Genomic DNA, 21,233 nt, shown 5'->3' with positions numbered 1-21,233 from the left:
GGAGGATCGTGGGTTCAAAGCAAGCCTCGGCAATTTAGCGAGGCGCTAAGAAACTCAGTGAGACCCTTTCTCTTAAGAAAAAAAAATACAAAGTAGGGCTAGGGTGTAGCTCAGCGGTTGAGTGCCCCTAAATTCAATCCCTGGTACCCCCCCCAAAAAAAAAACATCTAGGACCCTGAGACTCCCTTTCCAGCTGGGTTGTGGATGCAGTTTTGGTTCTGCCAATGAGATACACTCACATAGGTCTGGAAGGTAGAAGGGAGGTGAGATCTATTCTCCGTCAGCCATGCAGTGCAGGCTGCCATGCAAGGCTGGTGTTAGGTCCTGCACTGCGGCCAGACCTAGGAGCAGTTGGGAGGTATGAAAGCAGCATCGGTTTCCTGATTTCTGAGGGATCCATAGCTGTGATAGCAAATATGACAACTCTGGTGGCCTCCATCCATCTTTCTCTTCTCCAGCCTTCCAACAGTTGTGCAGGCACAGCACTACCTAAAATCAATGCTTTCTATTTGAAACACTCCATGCAGTTTGTTTTCCTAACTGAACCCCCTCTAAAGCATCCTAGACCCTATCTCTTAGACATAAGCCCTTAATTTTCTGTTTGTGTGGCTTTCTAAAAATTGGTATTTGTGAATATTTTAAACAAATCAGATCATGCAATATGCACTGTTTTGTAGTATGTGCTTTTTCACCTACCCATCAGTGACTTTTTAAAAACGTTTTTTTGACTTGGGGAGATAATATAACAACGGGGGGAAAATGAAAAAAATATACCAGTAAAACTCATTTTGGATCTGAAAAGAAAAACAAAAAAAGATGTCTAAGCAAATTCAACACAAGGTCTTTTCTTTCCCAAGGAGATTATTTTCTTTTCCCATAAACTATTCTCATAACATCAGCCCTTCACTCCTAGCTCTCTCCACTAGTCCTTGCTCTGGGCTTCATTTCCCGTTGGCTTGCCAACTGGTTGTGTCTCCCTTCTGACCCCAAGAGTTTCCCTTTACAATGGACTGAATTATGCCCCTCCCCCATCCATCTGTTCATCACCAATGTGACGTCTTCGGAAATGAGCCTCTGGAGGCTGTCTAGGGTTAGATGAGCTCATAAGGGTGGAACCCCACCATGGGATATTGTCCTCATAAGAAGAGAGACGGGAGAAGAATTCGAGTGTTCTTTCCAATCCTCTGCCATACGACGTACTTCCTAAACATTAAATTTTTTCAAAAACTAAAGGCAACAAATAATGACATCTCATTTTTATGCTGTGTTTCATTGTTTGAGAATTATGTTAGGATTTTGCTCCTTTCTTTTTTTGTGTGTTTAACTTTATTATCTATTACATGCCACCAGCTTGTAGTGTATTTAAATATGTGATAAATTACGCTACGATACACAAATAAAGAAGACACTGGAGAGCCAGTGCTTCCTCTCTCCCTGCCTTGTAAGGACACAAAGAGAAGGCCACCATCTGAAAGTCACAAAGACAACCCTCTCTAGAAACCAACCACACTAAAACCTGGTCTGGTACTTCCCAGCCTCCAGAACTGTGAAAATAAATTTCTGTTTTTAAGCCACTTAGTCAATGCTATTTTGTTTAGATAGGCTGACCACTGATGGTCCCCTACCACTTTTCCCCCCTTTTTTTCTGGTGATAGGGATTGAACCCTGGGCCTCATGCCTGCTAAGCCCACGCTCTACCACTGAGCTCTCTATCACATACCCTCAACCCCTGTCCACTTATAACTTTTTTGTCTTTGCGGGGTGGTGGGTTGGGATACTGGGGATTGAATTCAAGGTCACTCGACCACTGAGCCACATCCCCAGCCCTATTTTGAATTTTATTTATAGACAGTGTCTCACTGAGTTGCTGAGTGCCTCGCTTTTGCTGAGGCTATTTGGAATGTGTGATCCTTCTGCCTCGGCCTCCCGAGCTGCTGGGATTATAGGCATGCGCCACTGCTCCTGGCTGTCTACTTATAATCTTAACTGGAAAATCTTTTTCTTGTTATTGGTCCCTTTCTATAGCATTTAATCAGAATCCTCCTTCCCTCCTGATGTACTCTTTAAACCTCTAGAACCTGCAGTTCCTGGGTCTCCTCCTCTTCCCCGGAGATCCAAGCTCAGCCTCATCCCTTATCCTGGGCTCGCTCTCCTCAGCACCTTTCAAATTGATAGCAGCCCTAAACCACTGACAGGTATCCTGTATCTCCAACACAGTGTAACCCAAACCTCTTCGTGTCCCAGCAAAACATGTTGTTCTCATTGATTTATGGCCAAGAAAGTCAGTAGATGAAATCAAGATAAAATCCAGGAAGATCATTTTTTTTCTCCCTGTTGTCTTATGTGGTATACATAACCCTTTGTTCAATATTTTCAAGTTTTGTATACAGATCTTACATCAGAACTGGTTGAGACAAGGATGGGTTATTATGTTCGTGGAAGAGGGTGTCAAAATCCCATTTGTTCAGCTATTCACCAGACAACTCCAGATGAGTCTGACCTCCTTCTGTGTTACATGGAAAAAGAAGAGGAGGTAGAACTAAAGGAAAAATCAAGACTTTACTTTTCACTTATTTCCACCATAGATTTTTAAGAGAGAACTAAAAGGAATATATTTTCTACCTATTTCTAAAAAAAATATTTATCAAAAGAAGGCCAGCCATTTCAGGGAAAGTCCATCTTAAATTGTAGAAAAACAGTGTTTATTTGTGTGTTTCAACAAATAAACCCCTCTGGGTCAGGTAGACTGGGTTCACTAGTCACAGTTAACTGACAGCTGCCAAGGCAAGCAGATGACCATCTGGGTCTTCTTTCCAATTCCTTCCAACCCAGTGACAAGGCATAAATGTGCATTGCAAAATAAAGTAGATAGGAGGACTATTAATGATGTTTCATTAAATGCTGCTGATTCCAGAGTCCTTCAGCTTGAAGTCTGGAAATTTTAAGAATGGTACATTTACTTTTCCCTGTTCTGACTTAATCATTTCACTTCTAGCTGATAAAAAGGAATCTTTTAAAATAAGGAAAAACAACAACAAATCATTTTCCGAGGCCACAACATTAGATTGTTATTTCATGGGTAGCAAATTTAGGATTTAAGCTCTACTACCAACTGGTGGCATCAAGCTGTGTAAAGTTGCTTCACTTCTCAAAACTTGGGTTGTCTTATTTGTAAAATGAAGGTATTGATCTTGCCTTAACTGGTCTTTAAGATCCCTTGCGGTTCGTCAGCCGGAGACTTTTCTGTCTGCCAGTCATCACACAGGCGTGTACACAGAGGAGAGTCCGCCTCCTTAGGAGAATTTGTTGTGTTTTTCTGTTTAAGCTAGAGGCAAGCATTGATCATTACATGTCTAAATAAAGCAACTTGTAAGCCCTTCCCAAGTGCTTCCAAGTCAATGAAATCATGTATATTTAGAATCCCGTGAGATGATCCTTCAAGTTCCAGAAAGATACACTCGGGAACATTGTAATTCCATCATTATGAAACGTCCACTATGGAGTATAATTATCAACATTTCTCAGTTTATTTATGCTGCTGTTATTGTCTCTTAAAATCATCACTCTTTGGACTTCTTCACTTTTTCTCTTTTCCATCAGTAGAGCTAGCAGTGAGTATTTGGTGGGGAGCGGGGGAGGCATCCCTCTAAACCCCTGCCTGGAAATAAGTTATCCCTCGATGTGTATACAGCAAAAGGAAGGGAGCCGTAAAGTCATTTAAGGGGATTATCTTTTTTAATTGGTACATTATAATTATACATAATAGTGAGATCATTATGCCATATTCATATGTGCATATGACATAATTGGAACAATAAAGTTGTTTTAGAGGATGATACTGTGAACTTACCAAAGCATCTTCACTGGTAAGTGGCTCAAGGTTGTGCAGAAGAGCCCTTGAATGCATACCTCAGGATTTTGTCTTTGTACCATGGACTAGCAGAGTTTTTTTGATTTATTCCTTTGCTCTTCGTGGACCATTTTTCTTGAATGGTAGAGAAAACCCCCATCTCCAGTCTGGCATACCTACCATATAATCACAAATGTCAATTTACAAAGAGTTCTGAAAGAATTCATTTTTGTCATTTTCTTGTCCCAAATTCCAGCCTCCTTTCAAGGTATGCTGATAGGTGATGATAGAGATGTGCAACTCCATGCTGTTTTGCCAAAGTCGGTGGCAGAAACAACAGGGCTGCCCACATCTTCTTATATTTAGGCTCAGTTTAATCTATTTTGTACCTCATTCTTTGTACCATAAAACCTTCTCTGATCTTCTTGCAAGGTGGCTTTCCACCTCTTAATTATGATTTACTTTGTTTGCATGTGCTGTTTTTGTTCCAGAGTACTCATTATGATGATCATAGGAAGTATTCTCACCTGGGATCAGGTATGCTTGAGCGAGCCCTTCCTGTGGAGTCAAAGACACAGAGATTCTGCTCATTCTTTCTTTCTTCTCATTTTATCTCTTTTCACGTGAAACCTTGGCAACATTTACTACTTCCTCTGAATTACTAGACTTTGCACACCATAATTTTATTTCTACCGTCTCACCCTGATCATTTGCTTCCTCCAGTACAATAAATTCACCTTTTGATCAAAGTGCCCTGTTGACTAGGTCCTTTCCACCTTAGGCTCCCTTTCCATGCTCCATTTGGGTTGCAGCCACACCAATCACCTTGCTCCTCACCAAGCTCTAGTCACTCAACAGCTCCTCTGAGCCTTTGCATGTGTTCTTCTGCTCTCATGACTTGCTTACAATGTATTTGTCTCAAGACTCATCTGGAGTGTGGCTGCATCTGGGAAGTCTTCCCTGGCCCCTACCCACTGGCAGCCCCACATGCTCCTCCTGTGTCCACCCACAGCAGCCCTCTTAGGTTAAGAATTGATTGCAAGCCTATTTGTTTTCTTCTTCCTTTCCTATCCTGCTTTCAGTGCTCAAATACATTGAATGGGTATCTTTAGTTTGCATTTCATGTCACTAGAATTTGCCAGCCTGCAGTGGCTTCACCAGTGTATTATTATTCTCCTTCTGACCACATTCTGACCTCAGAGGGGATGGTGCTAGGATGACGGCTTCCTTCCTCCACCCCTTCCCTATTTGCTGTTTTGTAAAGTTCATCCTAATAATCCCTAGAAGTAATTTAGCACAAAGCAAGAGATTTGGCAGGAAGTATATGTTTTGGAATCTGCCAAGCCAGGAGGGTTTAAGGTGTCTATTAAAGATTTTTGCAAATGCCATTTATACCCGAGGAACAGCAGCACCATTTATCACTCACTTTCTTGGCTATAAAACAGTCTCAGCCAAGCTGAGGCTGATTACATTGGCCATGCAATAAAAGGAATTTATTCATCATACACAATCTCCTGTTAACTAAATTAGAATCTTAAGTGGTGACTGAAAGGAGAACTGACATATCAGTGCACAAACAGTTGTCCTCTAGACCAAAAAGGTGACTCTGAAGAGTACTTTTTAATTGTTTTCTTTCCTAAATCTAATTATAGTTGACTTCTGAAGATGTCTAATAATGAACTCGCTCATATATCATTAACCTTTATCTTTTTGCCTTCACCACTCCCATTCACATTCATATTTGGCATGGCTAGGGGCTTTACATCTGCTTAAATTCTTCCTAGTTTTCTGAATGGCTTTTATTTAAATACCGTATAAAGCAGGGGATCTTTGATATGCACCTGAATCTATTTCCTGGAATAATGTTGATTTCTTTTTTTTTTCTTTCTTTCTTTTTTTGGGGGTACTGAGGATTAAACCCAGGGTGCTTAACCACTGAGCCATATTCTTGGCCTTTTTTAATATTATATTTAGAGACAGGGTCTCGCTGAGTTGCTCAGTGCCTTGCTAAGTTGCTGAGGCTAGCTTTGAACTCACAATCCTCCTGCCTCAGCCTCCCAAGCTTCTGGGATTACAGGCACGTACCACCATGCCCAGCAAGAATATTGATTTCTTGAGAGAATCAAGAACTTTGGCAAACTCTTCCCATTTCTCTGACTTTAAATGTGTCTCCCCAGTTGCCTCTTCCCCAAGCACTGGAGGTGACTGCTCACCATCTTGATCTAGTCCAAACTCAAGATTGTCAACTTTCTACACACCCCTTCCCCATTAGTGGCTACTCAAAAGGAATGGATTTCTTCTCTTCCTAACTTTCTTTACAGCACCCTTTTCTGGGACTGAGCAAACACCAGTGAGCTTTCCCCTCCCACAGTCCCATCTCATGATGATGTTCTCTCCCTGTACAGTTGAAAAATAAACACTTCAAAGAGAGTCACTTTTGCTTTCTCCAGTTCCCATTGTGCATGTGGAAATGGTGGTAGTGAAATACAGAGAGGGGCAAAGTGTGTGCTTTCAAATACACACTAAAAGTCTAAGATTTTGCACCTTGCTAATAGTGCAATTCAGAGACCGGAGGTTGAAGGATCTATGAAGGACTGAAAAGAGGTTGGGTGTGCACATGCAGATGAAACAGGGCTGCTTTTCAGCATTGCCTTTCTGTTAGCAATTGCAATGGAAGAGAAAAGAACACCGCATTGTATTCTTTTGCTCACTGTTTCCATTTTTCTCCTCACCTGTCTTCTTTTCCCATCCCCTAACCCCACCTACCTTCTTTGGGGAAAGAACCTGTGGTCCTTCTTAGATGTGCTCATCTGTACATCTCTCAGAAGGTCCAATTTGCTCTGCATTGATGAACAGATGAGTTCTCAGTCACTCTCATCCCAGCATCTCCCCCACGTCCTTTTCCAAGAAGAAAGCTCCCAGTGGGACCTTCCCGGTGATGGCTCGGCTGCTCTTCATCAGACTCTTAATTTTGCTTACTCTAGCATCCATGCTAATAGTTTATTTTTACCTTGAAATTTGAGACGGTGAAGAAATCTGGTTTCTTTGGGAAATCTTTGAAGAGGGAAGTTTCTAGTGGGCGGATAGACCATTTTGTTCTGAACATGATATGTATGTGAGCACAAAAGCAACAGTTCAACTTCACACACTGACTGACCATAGATATGGCCATCTCTTTGGCCCAAAAGGAATCCTGGTCCCTGTGCACTGGATGAGAGAAGTCTTTTTCCTTTCGGCATGTCTTCACCTTGTCCTTAAAAGACACATACTCTAGCGACGTGGCTCACATACTCTGTTGGTGGTGGCTGACTCTCCTCTTTCTCAGGGAGGAAGATGAATACTCAGAACTGCGATCTGAACTCAGCCAGAGTCAACACGAGGTCAACGAGGACTCTCGAAGCATGGACCAAGACCAGACCTCTGTCTCCATCCCTGAAAACCAGTCCACCATGGTCACTGCAGACATGGGTGAGTTGGCCGGTCCCCACCACCACACCAGAGTTGGGTTTCTGGATTGTGAAAGGAATCTGAGAAACACAGGGCAGCCTGAGTTAAAAATTTAATTCCCCGAGGAGTTTGCTGAGTAGATGAAGACGTTCAGTCCCTTACTCACTACTTCCTTAGCCAAAATGCAACTGAAGAGCTGAATTAGCCTTCTGCCCTGATAGGATTGTGATTCAAGCAGATGTCACCTCTGTTTGGAAATTTGGGAAACAGGGAACCTATTAAAAAGGTCACTGGAGTGTTCCACATTAAAGTCGTAACTGAACTATGAAGGTGTGAGTGGAAAGGAGGGACATGGGTGGCAGTACTTTGCAGTGGAAGAAGCCCAGCAGGTCTCAACAACTCTTGGGTAAGAAGGAACAATCCAGAATGACTTTAGCACATTGATCCTAAGTGACTCAGAGAATGATCACATTCCTTGGTTAAGGAAGTTAAATTGAGAAATGAGATGAGAAATGGTCAAAGTATGTTTGAGATCGTAGAGAAATGTCCATGTGGAAATATCTGGCACATCGAGTTTTAAACTGCAGGTCATGACCTACTTTTGGGTACTGAAATTATATGAAAACTAAAGTCTCATGGAAATGAAAACAGGGACAGGATTGTTTCATGAACCTTGTGTATTGCATATGTTTGTGTAATAAGTTGCTAGATGAACTATTGTAAGTTGCAGTCAAAATGTTGTACAATACTGGTCCACCCAGAAATGCCTGCCTGGATTGAAATTGAAGGTAGAGGCTTTGAAGTCAACTGAGCTAAAGTGATCCTATGGTTGAAAGGATGTGGAGCCAAAAGAGGAAGGCACCCCATGTCTTAGGAAACGCTCATACGGAGTGGGGAAATGGAAGAAGGATCAGGAGAAGACAAGTATACTGAGTTTCATGGGACTTAAAATTAATTGGGGAGTGAGATTTTATCTCAGTAGTACACATTTATGTTTAATTATCAACCTAAACATGTGTGATAATACCCCAAACATTCACACAACATGGTCTCATGTGACTGTATCAAAAACCTTCAAGTCAGCCCAGGGTTCCAGGCTTTCTCTGCAAAGTGACAGGTAAGCTGAAATGCAGAGGGTCAGTAGAAATTAAGCAGGTAAAGGGGAAGATGACATCTCTCCAGGTGGGGAAAGACCATTGAGGTAAGGTGGGCTGGGGCACACAGTGTGGATATTGTACACACCATTAGAAAGTCTGGCCTTTATCCAGAGACCCACCAGAAGGACTGAAAGATTTCAATAGTGGAAGAAAGGGGTGAGATGATAAGATTTGTATTTTTGAATCAGTCCCTCTTCAATATGGAAAAAGAGTCATAGATCAAGGTGAATTAGGGAGGTCAGCTAGGAAACCATTCAAAAATCTAGTGGAGCAAAATTATTGCTAGGACTAGGATGGTGGCAGTCAAGATGTAAAAAAGAAAATGGATATGGAGAAGGTGAGAATTTGGCAAGATTTGCTGCAAGCATAAAATAGGGCAAAGGCAGACGTGTGTGCGTGTGTGTGTGCGTGTGTGTGTGTGTGTGTGTGTGCGCGTGCGCGCGCAGGGGTGTCCCTGAAGGGTTTGGTTTTCACAGTTTGGTGTGGTTGATGGTGGGCCACTCACCACTATGGGGAGTCTAGCAGAGAGAACCAGGTGGTTTTGCAATGAGTTTTGTTAGTAGAGGAGGGTGGGGGAACAGGTGGAGATCTTGTGTTTTGTTGGGCAGGAGTTTAAGGTGTCTTGAGGTATTTGGATGGAGATGCTTCAGAAGGCAGTAATCATTGAGATAAGAAGTGAAGAGGAAAGTTCTGGACCTCGGGTTGTTTGCAGATGGTCACTGAAGCAGTAGAAGTGGATGCACAGAGAGTGAGAAGTGAGCCTGACGGAGCCCTGGGGGCCACCAGCTGAGGAACGGACCCATCCGGAGCCAGTGGCAGGGATTTGCCTTGCACCGTTTCAGTTTCAGTTTAAATGTGCCTCCTCAGAAGGTCTCAGGAAGTCCCAGTCTGTGTGACTCTGCGGACGTTGTCACTGCCCCATTTGTTGCCTTCTCGTATGACGTTGAAATTTTAATTCATGTCGCTATATGACTCTCCCACTAAACTCCTTTAGGCAGAAATGTGGTTGTTCATCTGCTAGTGTAACTCTGGAGCCAACGAGAGCCTGGCATGTGACATATGTTCAAAGATCCTGCTGGAACCTATACATGAATGAAGCCGTCAACCAATCCGCCAACCAGTCAGCCAAACATGTAGGGAGAAAATGAGAAGAGGGGAATCCTAGGGTTATGCCTTGGTGTTGGTCTTAGCAGCAATCCAGGCAGCAGCAAGTGCTTTAAAGACACAGTCCCCCATTGTACAACTGGCTCCCACACTCGGCTCCCTCAAATCTGGAGTGACATCACCAGGGCCTGAAGCTCCTGCCCATTGCCCTCCTTGTCTTCCAGCTCTGGCCACACTGGCCTTCTTTCTCACTGTCCCTTCTCCTGCCTGCAGGCTCTGCATTCTCTCCCTGCTCTTTCCAAGAGCCCGTGCATGGCTTTTCCCTCCGTCAATCAACTGTCAATCAACTGTCTTCTGCCCAGGACTCCCTGACTCCTTCAGGTCTGCAGCATCGCTCGCTCCAGGCACACCCATCCCTCGTAGCACTTAGAACACAGCACCTGAACATAGGTTGTGCTTGCATTTAGTCCCTCAAGTGTTACAAGTCATTGTCACTCACATGCTGGTGGGGAACTTAGCAACCTTGTATGCCAGCCTAACAGTGCCCACACGTAGGAGGCACTGGAGTGAATCCCTGAGAAGTGGACACCACCTTGGAGCTCAGAGTTCTTTGGAGAATGTGGTGACAGGTCAGCAGGGAAGACCCACAGTGGTCAGGATCACCCAGGAGGCCTGCAGAGAACCTTCATGTAACCTCAGGCAGAACCCTCAGAAGACTTTGTGGAAGTCACAGCTCAGTGGAAATGCAAGGGTCAAATGGGAGAGAAGCAGGTGGGGGAGGCTGCTCTGGGCAGAGAAAGTCTGCCAGGTCCCTGAGGACAGCAAGCACTTGGGGACAACTTTGAAAAGTGCAGTAAGGCTGCAGCACAGAGACAGTCATTGTGTGTGTTAATCGGAACTGGCTGACTGCCTCCTCTTATTCCTTTGCCATTTTCCAATTAAATTGCTTCAATAGGGAAAAAAGCTTCCATATATAAACACCATTATAGGAAATCATTAAAAAGCATCCATTTCATTATGCTTGCTATATTTGCAAACCTGCATTAGTAACCCAGAGGTTTTCTTGGGCTGGATTTTATATGCAGAGTTTGCTACAGTGTATTTGCTGATCTCTAAAGATAACAGGAGTTAGTCCAGTCTGCTCACTTCATCAAAAAGCACTTTTCTTTTGTTTTGCAAATCCCACCTGTCACATCCTGGCTGCCTGTTCTGTAACCTGGCTCCTGGGCACTGTCTTCTAGGCCTAGAGGGGTAAATGAGCAGTTCAGAAAGTGCTTGAACTTTCCAAAGTAGCTAAATAAAGGAGAAAGGTCCTCAAAAAACACATTGCATTTTAAAATAAATAACATTACCTCTTTTCAAACCTGGTCACACAGTTGTTTGGGAAATACAGGTAACTGAATGACTAAAGTCAAGGTTGGAATTATGGATTATAGCTTTTGTTTCCTCAGTCAAGCGAAGTGTTGTAGTTAGAAGGGAGACTGGATGTCACAGTTAATATGTTTTGCTCATGTAATGTACCATGTGTTTAATCCCAACCATGAACGAGGCCCTGAAGTCTTAATAGGGGATCAGAGTTCAGAGAAGGTTAGTCACTTGTCCGAGGCCACATAGTTAAGAGATTTTTGTTGCTGTGCCTGTTTCTGCAGACAGCTTTATTTTTGCACTCCTGTTGCATCAGTGAGACACACTGTGGTTGATATTGTACCCTTCCTACCACCCTTCAAGGTCTCTAGTGCTAATAGGGGAATTTTAGGCGCAGCTGTGTGATCACAAGCACCTGGCCTAATTGCCGAGCATTTGTAATTAAACAAGATTCTGCAGATCTCTGAATGAGAAACAACACACTCAGACCAAACAATTCAGGGTGTTGCAATCAAGCAGAGGACAGATGTGTGCATGGGCCCATCGCATCACACGTGTGTGGCGTCCCCTCCAGCAGGCTCTGTTCCCAGCCCTACTAATGGAACAGCAAAGCTTTTCTGGAGCAATTGCCTGTAAAACAAACAAAATCCCTGATCCCATAGACCTTTGTAGAGCTAGTAGGGGGCTCTGCTCTGGTATTTTGAGATAATTTCTGGATTTTAGCAAGGAACTTTTATTTTTCTGGAACTTAGGAACGTCAAGCTGTTATACACTCATAGGTTGAAAGGAAGCATAGGATCCTAAGCACGCTGGTGCGATCATATAGATGGTATTTTCCTTAGTATGAGTCGTTTTTGGAGGACAACCAAGGAAGAATTTACACATGGAACCTGGCTTTTTGGCACGGCCGTGACTATGAAATATGTTTAACATTAAAGCCAGATTTTCCTGGCTTAGTGGCTGTCGAGGCTTAATGGCTACGGGAAAGATGTTTAGAAGTGTCAAGCAGCCACTCAAAGTCGGGAGATCAAGTCAGCGCAGGAAAAGGCTGCCCTGCCTCTTCCAAAAACAATTTTTGCAAACTTGGAGAGAAGTGTTTGCAAAGGTGAGGTGGCCTCTCTGGAGAAGGCTCACTTTTTGCTAAGAACCAGGTGGCTTAGTAGTTCTCTCCCAGTACCAAACTTTTAAAGGGAAGTCAGAGTATTCAGAACTTTACTTGGAAACTTTGAGTATCCAGCCCTCACCCTCACCCCGTGAAAACGTTAGACTGGACTGAAAGTTGCACCCTGCCTCCATGTAACAGGCTGAGCCCTTTGCTGCATCCCCCAACCCCTTCTCCTTAGTTTTATTGAGCAACGTAATATCCCCCAAGAGATCCATGAGAGCCAAGCTCAAGATAAGCCTGGGGACATTGGCTTACTGCAGTTACCTCTCTGAGATGACCGTGTTTTCTCCTGAGCCTGGTCCAACACGACCCACCTGAGTGACAGAGGAGACCACTGAAAGTCATTCTGGAAGTTTCCTCAGAGTAACTAGGGTTGAGAGCAGGAAAGATTATTGCTCTGCTTCAGTCTTATTCTCCTCACATTATACTGTTTGGTCGCTTCTCAGCCCCTGCCCACCCCAAAAAGACTTGGGGTATAAATGAGATAGAAATGAAAAGCCATTGATCTGCAACCTTCACTCCAGATGAGCCCCCACCATTGCTGGGATTCATGAATTCCTCTAATTTAAGAAGTCTTTATTTTCTAAACAGATCTTATCTCTTAAGGTTTACTAGGGTTTGGGTTGTTTGAAACTCATGACATAGTTTTCCTTATAACCAGCAGGAGTATTAGGTTCTACACCAGCCTATTTAGCCTGTAATGGAAATAAAGTCTGGGCCCTCATTGCTGTTCCCGCCACCCTGACCACCATGGTGAGCTTTGTTACTATGAGAAAAAAATATTTTGGGTGTCTTTTTTGGTACTGAGGATTGAATTCCGGGGGACTCAGACACTAAGCCATATCCCCATCCCTTTTTATATTTTTTATTTTGATACAGGGTCTTGCTAAGTTGTTTGGGGCCTCACTATATTGCTGAAGCTGGCCAGGTGTGATGCCTGTAATCCCAGTGACTCAGAAGGCTGAGGAAGGAGGCTTGCAAGTTCAAAGCCAGCCTCAGCAATTTAGCGAGACACTTAGCAACTCAGTGAGACCCTGTCTCTCAATAAAACACAAGAAAAGGGCCGGGGATGTGGGTCAGTAGTTAAGTGCCCCTGGGTTCAATCTCCACTCCACCCCACCCAAATTGCTGAGGCTGGCCTCAAACTTGCCTCAGCCTCCCAAGTCACTGGGGACTGCAGGCATGTGCCACCACACCTGGCAGCATTTTATGTTTCTGACATTCAGATGTTGGGAGTACATTCTCTCCCTTTTCCTGGGGGGTTTGGAAATTCACAGGCCTATTACAGGGAGAACCACAAGTCCTGGCCTAAGCGCTGGGCCTACTGTGTGCAGGCGCTGTTTGCTCTCAGGACTGGGGATGGCCTGTCTCAACAGGGACTCTTGGCTGCTGTAGACAATCCAGGCTGAGAAAGGGCTGTTTGGATTGTCTGAACTTGGGAGGAAGGTCACAGGTGAGGCCCAGGAGAACCCTTGAGGCAGTGAGGCAGGGCTGGAGTTTTCCTTCCAAACATGCTCCTATCTCTCCAAGATCAGTTCTCAAAGGTCCAGAATGATTTTTAAGGCTTTACTTGCAGAATACCAAAAGCTACCCCTTTTCTACCCCAAAGGTTTCCTACCATCCTCTGTAACACTAGGGATCATCTTATTCTAAGTGTCAGCTCAGTGATCAGAAATCACCTAAAATAATGCTGACATTTGTGTCACCAAAGCCTTGCTTTCTAGAAGCTGCTGCCAGCACTTTTATATAAGAGGCAGAGGGTGCACAGAATCTGTGCACGCTGGAGGGAGGGGTCTTAGAAGAGGCACCAAGGACTCGGGCTGGCCATCCCTGGAGGGTGGCTTTACAACAATTGATGTTAGGCCATCTTCCTTGGGCCTTCTTATTTACAACCAAGTTTGCTGTTTCTCAGAAACAAACTGTCCAAAATTCAAAGTGACAACAGCAAAAATGAAAACAAATCCCAGGCTGGTAAGATTTTGCTAAAATAGAAGTCATAAGCATGCAGCCTCATTTTCAGATGTGGGGTAGGGGTGCAGCTTGCTCTTCTGGGACCCGCTCCCTGAGTGCTCCTGTGTTCTCAGGTGGTCATCTGCCTGGGGCAGGCACACTTAACAAGGGAGCGCTCCTGTTCTGGGAGCTACATTGAGAAGCCCATCAACTTTGAAGTCTCTGGGTTAAATCGAGATCTCAATGTGAATCCATCCCACGTGAGGCCTTCTTGCCTAGAATGTAACATATTTGTTTTCTACTCAACTTTTTATTTTGAAAAATTTCAAGCTTACAGAAAGGGTAAGGTGAACCCCTCCCCAAAACTGTTTGTTTTAGATTTACCAATTATTAACATTTTGCCACATTTTCATCCCCCTCCCCCTCCCTGTTTACACCCCCCTCCTGTGTATGTAATTTTATTTTTTTCTGAGCCAGGTGAAAGTCAGTTGCAGACATCTTGATGCTTCATTCCTAAATATATCAGTAAAAATTTCTTAAGAACAGGAACCTTCTCCTGTGTAACCAAAAGAGTCTTTAATCACACTCAAGAATTTTAATACTGCTGGGACACTAATGTATAATCCAAATTTAACTTTTCCAGTTGTCCCATTAATGCCTTTTATTACTTTGTTGAATCTGAGATCCAATCAAGGTTGACACATTATACTCGGTCACCATGTCTCGTTACTCCCCTTTAATCCTAGGATGGTACCTCCTGCCCTGGTTTTGTCTGTCATGATATTGACATTTTGGTGGAGACCAACCCTATATTATCTCAGAAAGCCCTTTATTCTGAATAGTCTGATTGTTTTCTTATTAGATTTGTGGTTAATTTTTTTCTTCTTCTTTTTATAAAAACCTATGTAGGTGATGATATGTTCTCATTCCCATGTTGCAACAAGTTGCTCCTGATGCCAGTTAGTGCCATTGTTAGTGATGTTGAGATGTTCTAAAACTACAATGGCATTGTTCTTATAAATCCTCTTGTCTTAGGTAGTCACAGGCAATTTTAGGCATTAAGCAGGGGGTAACTTCTGAGGATACTTTCTTTCTCCTTGGCATTCAGACCCAGTAGCCAAAGAATCTATGTTGTTTTGTTCTGCTTCTGTCAATTCCTGGTGGGAGCGCCTTGCCGTGTGCCAAGTGCAGAGGACTGCTAACAAGAAAGCAGCAGCCCCCCTGGGTGCGGCTTTGGAGTTACAGAAGAATCCGACGTGTTAGATTCCTTGTATGTAATGTCTGGCCTCTTTTCAGAAAGTCTGCTTTGATGCTAAAAGAATTTACAGCTCACTCTTTGTTTTAGTTTTTGGTGCTGGGGATGGAACCCAGGGCCTTGCACCTACCAAGCACGTGCTCCACTTCTGAACTCCACCTGCAGCCAGATTTCTTCCACTTGAAGTTGCTTTATCAGGCATGATATGTGCCCAGTCAGAACAGAGAAGTGGGTGGCGTGGACTGGCTTTTGGCAGGTAGCAAGGGTGATGTGCACGGTCCCTCCTGCTGCCGCCCGCATTGCAGCAGGCCTGCAGCCACTTCTGTTTCTTAGCCTGGCTCAAATTCACTGTAGCTAATATCTCTTACTTCATTGGCAGCTTTCTACCTCCAGGAACTTAATTGAAAGCTTTCTGCCTTTTAGAAGGTGTGATGTGTCATTTGAGATGTCTTAAATTTGATGATCCTTGATTAAGAAGTAGGCAACAAAAGCTTGATATTTTAAAAAGTTTGGCTTATAAAAAGCCTTTCATTTCTATTATGCTTTCAGCTCATCTAGTGTAAATCGAACGCCTACTCCAGACCCAGCGCTGGGAGTCTCTGGGAACACAGTGTTGAATGAAGGGAGTCATTGCTCCCCAGGGCTGGACTTGCCAGGGTCTGTGTGTTGGTTAGTAGGTGATTACGGGGAATGTGATACCCTGATCAGATGCCTCCTGGGAAACAAGATTCCAGGGCAAAGCTTAAAAAAAGACCTGTTGGAAAAGGAGAACGAGAGGCTTCCGAGCTGGGCAAATACCTAACCAGTAACTGTGAAGCGAATACCAAATCCCAGAAGTGTGTGCTGTTTGAATCCGAAATCACATGTTGGAGCAAATTCATCCAGTGAATGAAAGTCCCAGTCTCTCCATCAGGGAGACTGGGGGATAGTTTTTAACACCTAATCCACGTGGCTACACTTTATGTGGGTTAGAATTTTTTCCAGGGGTTTAAAAAACAATAGCAGCAATTTTTAATACCTGATTCAAAATGAACCAATTCTGGCATAGTTTATGGTGTCACCTTGGGGCATAGGCATGGTTGGTCCTGAGACAGAAAGAGGAAAGCCAGATTTGCCCACTAGGATGTGTTTAAATGGGCAAGATTGCTCTTGAGTTTCTTTAGGTTTTGTAGCCAAGAATGTCCTCCTTTCCTGATTTCCAAAGTATATGGGCCTTCCCTCAGACAGCAATATAAAAACCTAAGACCCTAAGTTCTCATTAGGAAAATATAACCTGAGCTGTGTGTTCTCTAGAAGCCTAACTGGGAAGTGTCACACACAGAGAAGATAGCAAAATACTATAGGAGGTGCTGCAGACTCCAGCGGGGCTGGGCAGTAGCCAGCCAGGCAGGAGGTGGGCTGGAGCACCCTGGACACACTCGCTGAGTCCGAAGGGATCTGCTCTGCTCCACGGCAGATTGTTGTAGTGCAGAAGGGCCCAACACTGCCAGACCTTAGAACTTCACAAGAACGGCCGTTAATCCTAATGACTTTTAAATGGTGACAATTCTTCAAAACTTGCTTTTTATATAGGGCCATTCCTGACACCCCAACCCTGCCGGATGTGCAGACACATAAAAATTTCTTGACATTGTGCTCTATGGTCTATGTCTTCTAAGTGAATGTTAGTTTAAGAAAAAAAAATATATATAGGAAATCTACATAAATGTGAAACTAGCTGAGGGGACTGACAGTCACATTGCTTCATGTCCCGTGAAGTCCCATGTTCCTCAATTCTTTCAGCATCAATTGCCAGAAAAAACATTATCTCTCTTGTGAAATGGAAATGCTTTCTCCTTTCTGACAGGAGATAACTTATTTTTGCTCTGGCTGCCAGGAAGCTCACAGCTAAATGGAAGAGTTGGCCTCAGAAAGTTGTGTTAATCTCCATTTGCTTCCGCAGCCATTTCCCCAGTCCCAGGTGCTGTGTTCCCCCGCCCCCTTTTTGTGGTGGTTTGTGAAAAGTCCCCTCAGATTCTTCTTTGGAAAGAGACATAATATAAACGAAAGAGAAAAGTGCAGCTGAACAGAGGACCTCCTCTCTCCCGTGGACACAGCCTGGTGAAGGGAGGAGTGGGCCTCCCTCCCAGGGGTTCACTGGAGCTCCTGCCCGGGAGGCTGGAATGTTAAAGAGTCAGTGACTCCCGACAGTTCTTGAGGTCTTATTTCTCCTGCTCTCCCAGTCTCCAAAACATTTTTTAATTGAACAATTTTCTTCAAATCCTTTGTAAGCATGTAAGTCCTGCAGCACCTCCTATAGTATTTTGCTTTGTAAAGCTATGGTTTCTGTTTCAAACATACTTATTGCTTTTATCTTCTCATTTTACTCACTGAAATACATTTATTATTTTATTATTATAGAAGTTATATATGTTTGTGGCTACATATACATACATGTATGTGTATAAGTATAAAAAAATTAACCATGTTAAACCGTGAGTGTGTGTGTGTGTGTGTGTGTGTGTGTGTATGTGTGTGTTACTTGGAATGGAACCCAGGATTACTTTACCACTGAGCTATATATCTAGTCCTTTTTATGTTTTGTTTTATTTATAGTTTTATGGTATTTATTTATTGTTTTATGGCATTGGGGATTGAACCCAGGATGGTTTAACCTCTCAGCCACATCCCTGGTCCTTTTTTTTTAAAATATCTTTTTAAAATTTTTTTAGTTATAGATGGACACAAACGCTTTATTTTATTTATTTTTATGTGGTGCTGAGTATCAAACCCAGTGCCTCACATATGCAAAGCAAGCACTCTGCCACTGAGCCACAACCCCAGCTCCCCTAGTCCTTTTTATTTTTATTTTATTTTATGATTCAGGGTCTTACTAAGTTACCCAAGCTGGTCTTAAACTTGTGATCCTCCTCCCTCAGCCTTCTGAGTCACTGGAATTATATAGGCATGCATCTCAGCCTGGCTCATATTAACCATCTTTAAGTGAACGGTTTAGTGATATTAAGTGCATTCATAGAATTCTCCATGTCCAGAACTTTTTCATCCTCCCTAGCATAACCTGTACCTAACATATACCTGTTAAACAATAACTCCTGCCTCCCCTAACCTCCACATGTCCATCCCACTGTCTCTGTGAAATTGCCTATTCTATTAGATATCTCATAAAAGTAAAATTATGCAGTATTTGCCCTTTTGTGTCTGACTTATTGCACTTAGCATAAGGTTTTCAAGGTCCATCCTTGTTGTAGCATGTAATGGAATGTCATCCCTTTTTAAGGGCAATGCATATTCTGTTTGTGTATGTAACCCTTTAGTTTATTTATTTGTCAGTGGATGCTTGAATTGTTTCCATATTTGACTAATGTGAATAGTGCTGCTGTGAACATTGGTGTACAATCATCTATTGGAATCCCTGCCTTCAATTATTTTGGGTGAATGCCTAGGAGTAAAATTGCTAAATCACATGGCTATTCTATGTTCAACTTGGTATTCTTGCATTGCTATGGATCAAACCCAGGGCCTCACGCTTGCTAGGCACTTGCTATACCACTGAGCTGCAGCCCCAGCTCCTGTGTGTAACTTTCTCACAACCACTGGTTTCCCTACCTGCAACATTTTACATTCCTACCAGCAATGCAGAAAGGTTCCAATTTTTCCACGTTGCCACTGATAACATTATTTTCTGTGTTGTGTGTGTGAGTGTGTGTGTGTGTGTTCGTCATTCAAATTGCTATATGGATTTTTGAAACCATTTTGACAATATCTTCCTTTTATGGAGTATTTTATCCATTAACCATTAATGTAATTAATGATATGGCTGACTGGGGTCTCCCAATTTACTATTTGTTTTCTGTTTATCCCCTTTCTGATTTTTTTGTTCTTTTCTCCTTTCTTCCTCCTTTTGGCTTATTTGATTTTTTTTTAGAATTTTCATTTATTTATTATCTTTCAATGATTCCTCTTAGCATCATTTTTTTTAGTGGTTATTCTAGGAATTAGAGTACCTTTTCAGAATCTACTCAGAGTTAATATTCCTCATTTCATTGTGATTTCTGTCCCTCCTTTGGCTCCTTTGGGAAACAATGGCTGTGGCTAGGCTTGCAGTGTTCTAGATTGCACTTGTACTCCCAGAGATCCTTATTCCAGCTGCAGTGGTGAAATCATCTGACCACAGGGGGCCATGGCTATAGTTTCAGCTGTTCTGTGCACCTACTGTGCAGCCTTCCTGAGTAACCAAGTCCTTAAGCCTCAGCTAGCACCCCGACCTAGTGGGATGGACTAGGATAATATGCACGAAAGCCCTGTCCAACCTGGGTTAGGATAGAAGACATAAAAATAGGTAGAGACGGGCTGGGGATGTGGCTCAAGTGGTAGCGCGCTCGCCTGGCATGCGTGCGGCCCGGGTTCGATTCTCAGCACCACGTACAAACAAAGATGTTGTGTCCGCTGATAACTAAAAAATAAATATCAAAAAAATTCTCTTTCTCTCTCTCTCTCTCTCTCCTCTCTCACTCTTTCTTTAAAAAAAAACAATAGGTAGAGACATAAAGGAAGTACGAGGGTTTTTCTTCAGGAGTTCCACATGCTTTTCCAGGCCTGTCTCTGCTAAGCCAGCCCCCCAAATTCCTGGGAAATCTGTAAATCTACCTATGAACCACTAATTAATTCCTTAATAAACAGATAAAGAGATAGGATATTTGAAGAAACATATAATTTAAGAGATTTCCAGTGCTACCTACAGATCAGAGAATGAGAGCGTATCAGACGAAGGATCCAGAGATTGACTAGACCACTGGAAACCATCTTGAGCTCACCAGACTATTATTTCTGCATGCTTTTCTGTACCCACCCCTCACCAAGTTTCCTTTAAAAGAAGAGCTGAGAACCCTGAAAGCTCCTCTCTCATTCTCGAGATGACCTGCATACTCCCTTGAATGTGTATCTGCCTCTGTAAATAAGCCTCTGACTGGTGTTTGTGCTGACATGCTCCTCCTCTGCGGAGGCCAAGAACGCCCCTGTCCTGGGGTGAGTTCCCCTTCTCTCCAGGAACGCCTCAGACCCTTCCTTGAAGACATCTCCCCGCGATGACTAAACCAAAGGATCATTGTTCTGTTTCAGGATCTGGGTCGCTGCGAATGCCACCTCTCAGGCACATTTTGCCCTGCTTGGATAACCTGGTTCCTTGTCTCGGCCTCTCTCATTCCCTCTGGTCTCTTGATGTCACCTCTGGTCTTTTGTGGAGACTCAGCCTTTGGTGTTGGAGGCCCTGTCTCTGGCAGGGGCCATAATTATGCAGGGCACTGTAGCCAAAGGAAGGAGTTTAAAACTTGCTTTAAGGGTGTGTTTAGAAGCATGTTCCACAGACCGTGAAAGACAAGTCCACAGTATGGAGCAGTGTTGATGCGGGTGGACGGTGGCAAGCAATTGGTGTCATGTAACAGTACCTCTGACAGGGGACCCAGCTCATCTGCTCCTGGTAGCCTGGCCACCTCATCCTTCTGTGAGACACCAAACCAGCACAATGGCAAAGGATGACCAAGTGTGAGCAGATCATTAATCGGTTTTATATGAAGCCACGGTGCAGAGTTCTGTGGATAACAGACTGGAGTATGTGGGGTTAACCAGCCAACAAGGATATTTGCATACATTCTTCCTCCTAAGACCTAGAAAATATTTGTAGCCCTCCTTTGTTTGAAGTGTGGATGCCTGTGAGCTTCTTACAGTCTGGGTGCTGACTTCAGTACCTTCCTCATGTCTTTCTGCCTCCGTCCTGTATCTGCACTGTGTTCTTGATGGGTATTTCCCAGGGCAGTGACAGGCAGCTGAGAGAAGGGGCTCCAGCAATTCCCTTGTAGATCTGTGGACCTCTCAGAATTGAGAACAGTCTCTTGTTCATCTTTGAACTCTGCTTCCAACCTGAGGCCGGGGCTCAGCAACTGT

General features: G+C 43.5%; 1 protein-coding gene across 2 annotated transcripts in view; it reads left to right on the top strand.

Moving 5' to 3' along the window:
- The window catches only part of Mcc (MCC regulator of Wnt signaling pathway), a 261,754-nt gene that overhangs the window by 160,786 nt on the left and 79,735 nt on the right, over positions 1-21,233 (top strand). For both annotated transcript variants that reach the window (XM_076856650.1, XM_076856651.1), the window contains exon 4: positions 7,176-7,318. In XM_076856650.1, the coding sequence (XP_076712765.1) occupies positions 7,176-7,318 (143 nt within the window). The remainder of the gene's footprint in view (positions 1-7,175; positions 7,319-21,233) is intronic.

Source organism: Callospermophilus lateralis, chromosome 5 (genome assembly GCF_048772815.1).
Source record: "Callospermophilus lateralis isolate mCalLat2 chromosome 5, mCalLat2.hap1, whole genome shotgun sequence".
Classification (NCBI taxonomy): Eukaryota; Metazoa; Chordata; class Mammalia; order Rodentia; family Sciuridae; genus Callospermophilus; species Callospermophilus lateralis.
This window is presented reverse-complemented; position numbering and strand designations above follow the sequence as displayed.